Source organism: Monopterus albus, unplaced genomic scaffold (genome assembly GCF_001952655.1).
Source record: "Monopterus albus unplaced genomic scaffold, M_albus_1.0 scaffold133.1, whole genome shotgun sequence".
Classification (NCBI taxonomy): Eukaryota; Metazoa; Chordata; class Actinopteri; order Synbranchiformes; family Synbranchidae; genus Monopterus; species Monopterus albus.
The window spans coordinates 258200-261348 of NW_018128013.1; the positions used below are offsets into that span (position 1 = coordinate 258200).

Sequence of the window (3149 nt, forward strand, 5' to 3'; positions counted from 1 at the left end):
TCCCCAAAGGGGTACATTAGATTTTCTTTGTTTATGCCTTAAATTACCACTGAATTGCTTTACCTATTGTCTTGTGAGATCTTGATACTGTATATAACAGGTAACCCCCACCCCCAAAAATAAAAAAAAGAAAGAAAAATAAATATATTACCTGAGTATGCAAAATAATTTATTGTGGGTCTAACATATCCTTCATGTTATAAAATAGAAAATGTAATGTTTGGTTATGATAATAAATCCTAAACTTCCACAGTTCAATCTGTACAGTTTCCAAGGAATAACTCAGATCTGGTCCTAGTATCTCATATGTAATCTATAAAACAGTCCTCCTAATACATTAGATCACAAGCAGGCATAAACATAATGTCACTGTCACTGCTGATACACCTGCCTCTGCTTAGTATCTGCAAAGAAAACCAAGCCACAATCTGTTTTCTTTCACAGTATGAAAATATCTTGTTCCTATGTAAATGTGACACTCTAAATTTCCCCCAGAATGTGTAGTATGAGCTGCAGTAAAACACAATGTGTGTTGTCAGCAGTGCTCTTGTAAAGATCCACAGTCTATTAGCCTGACCATGTAGCAGCAGACGGGAGCTTTTATCCACCTCATTCATCATGGTAGACCTGTGGTGCAGCGGCTCTCATGGCAAAGGCAGCAGAAAATGTTACACTCATGTTAAGTTAAGGTTTCTGGAGTGTTTCAAACCCTTCTGTAAATAATGTTCTTATTGTGGTGTTTGTGTTTTCAGCTAGACAAGTGGAATTGCACATACTGTACACTGAGAATGGACTTTGTGATGTAGGAAACATCTTTAACCCACTAGTTAAACTCTGGAAATGAAAAATAATTGCATGTTTTTAAGATCAAGTCTATCAATTTTTGTCATACGCTGTATTTATTAGTTACCTTGCTACCACACACACACACACACAAGAGGACATTAACAGGAACTGCACTGATTTTACATAAGGATCACTTACTGTTCACTGTAAAAGAAGAGCACTTCTCAGTTGTATAATGTGTTCTGTGGCTCTGGTAAACCCTCAGAATAATGTATTAGTACATTTACATTTATTCAAATTGTCTTAATAAGATCATATAGGTCACTGCTCCTACTTCTCTGCTACTTGTATCAGCAGTTAATCCTTTCAGTCTGACTGATGCAGAGCTTAAACAGTAATTCTAAAGGTCTAGACGAACAAATAGCAACCTCTGTTAATTAAATAGCCATTACTGTCTAATAAAGACTCCGCTACAGCAGTGATCTGACTGTTTACACTGCTCATGTATTTCTACACTGTGTGATGCTGACTTAAACCTACAGTACAAATCCATTTACATCTTGAATAATGCAGGTTAGAGTAGCAGAGTTACTGAGGTGAAAAAAAATCAAAGTGAAAGTAACTAGTGAGAAGAGGAGTAGTCAAAGAACCGAGTGAGACACAGGAGAGTAATTAATGAATGAGAGAGAGAGAACGATGCCACACTGAGAAAACAGAGGGGCTGAGAAATGAGTGAGAGATGGGAGGTGTAGTTGATGAAGAGCAGAGTGGGAGTCACTGAGAGAGATGAAAGAGGCTCAGAGAGACACAGTGAAAGAGAATGAACGGTTTAGAGAGAGCCAAGGACAGAAACTGAGGGAACTGAGAAGCAAAATGTGAAATAAGTGACTAAGTCCAGCTTTTGCTCTGTTTGTTTGTTGTGTTGCTTGATTGATGTTGGGGATTAATGAGAGAGATTCCTATTAATCTTTCTGGTAGGAGAAACATGCTGAATAATAATAAAATAAAAATCTAGCTGACAAGTACGGTGCCTTCGAAGCCAGCACTGTTCTGTTCTTTTGCACTTCATCTGCACACCATGTAAAATGAGCAGCCACGTCTAGCAGCAGCACTGTGGTGTTGTTTTTAAATGTAAGCAGTAAAACTCAAGCTCAGGTGCTAGACCTTGAAACAAACCATTTTGAAAGCAATATTTTCATCATTGTTTCACTGCCTGGTGCAGAACTTTCTAAAGCCATATAATTTTTGTCAATAGTGTAGCCTAAGTCAATATCTACGCCTGTGCTGCCTGGTAAAATTTTACCACGCCATCACTTTAGCAAAGATCCTTCTCTAGCTTTTAACAACTAAAGGTCCCCTGATGCTGCTATGAAATTTGGTAGTGTTCCAAGATTCATGGGAGCTGTCATTGCTGAACAACATAGTAACAGTTTTAACTTTGTTAGTGGCAAGCTCTCAGTTGTATAGTAGAGGGTTCGAGTAAGGACAGAAAAAAACAGTGTCTGATTAAGAAAATCTGATGAGAGAAACCCTGACCTAGCTTTGCAAAGTAGGCAGGTATCAGCACCAGCACACTGTCATGTTAAAGCTTTTTTGAATGTGTAAACATATGTATTTGTTCTGTTCAATGAACAAAAGCAGACTATTTTTCAATCTGTGTAATTAATTCTTTTAATTATTATACTTCACTTGAATTATTAACATTTTTAGATAAAAAGACCTTATGATCTTCAGACATTTTGACACATCGTAGCATAAAAAGCAAGTGTTACTAATGACATTAATAATGACTGCTTTTTGCTTAAGGGCTGGCACTGTGCATGATGACTCACTAACATAGTTGACTATTATACTTAACTGAACCATTACACGTGTGTGTTTTGACTAAGCGAGTGTTTGGGATCTGAAACTGTGTAAGGCTCCTGTCTTACCAACATCAGACATCTCAGGTACAGTGGCTGAGAACGGTCCATCAGGGAATGTTGGAGCATTGTCATTGACATCCTGGACCTTGATGATGAACTCTGACTCTGCCTCCAGTGAGTGGTTCGTCCGCCAGTCAATGGCCCTTGCATGCAGGACATACTGGGACTTCCTCTCACGGTCCAGGCTCTTGGTGGCATGGATGTCACCCGTTGTCTCGTCAATGATGAAGATAGACCCGGCCCCATCACCAGACAGGATGTAGTGCACAGAACCATCACCCTTGTCAGAGTTGGAGTGCAGCTGGAGATGCAAGAAGGACAAAAAATGAGTGAGCAAGGGAACAGTAAAGTATCTAACAAGTATCTAATGCAGAGTAATAGCCAAGTGTCAGGATGAGTGGTCAGTTAATGGTGAGGAGCAGGCAATGAGAAGCACAG

The 3149-nt window shown here is 39.1% G+C and overlaps 1 protein-coding gene across 2 annotated transcripts in view; it reads right to left on the reverse strand.

Annotated features, from left to right (window-relative positions):
• Positions 1 to 3149, reverse strand: part of LOC109967637 (cadherin-18-like) — a 202572-nt gene that overhangs the window by 122640 nt on the left and 76783 nt on the right. For both annotated transcript variants that reach the window (XM_020613365.1, XM_020613366.1), the window contains exon 3: positions 2718 to 3012. In XM_020613365.1, coding sequence (XP_020469021.1) covers positions 2718 to 3012 — 295 coding nt within the window. The remainder of the gene's footprint in view (positions 1 to 2717; positions 3013 to 3149) is intronic.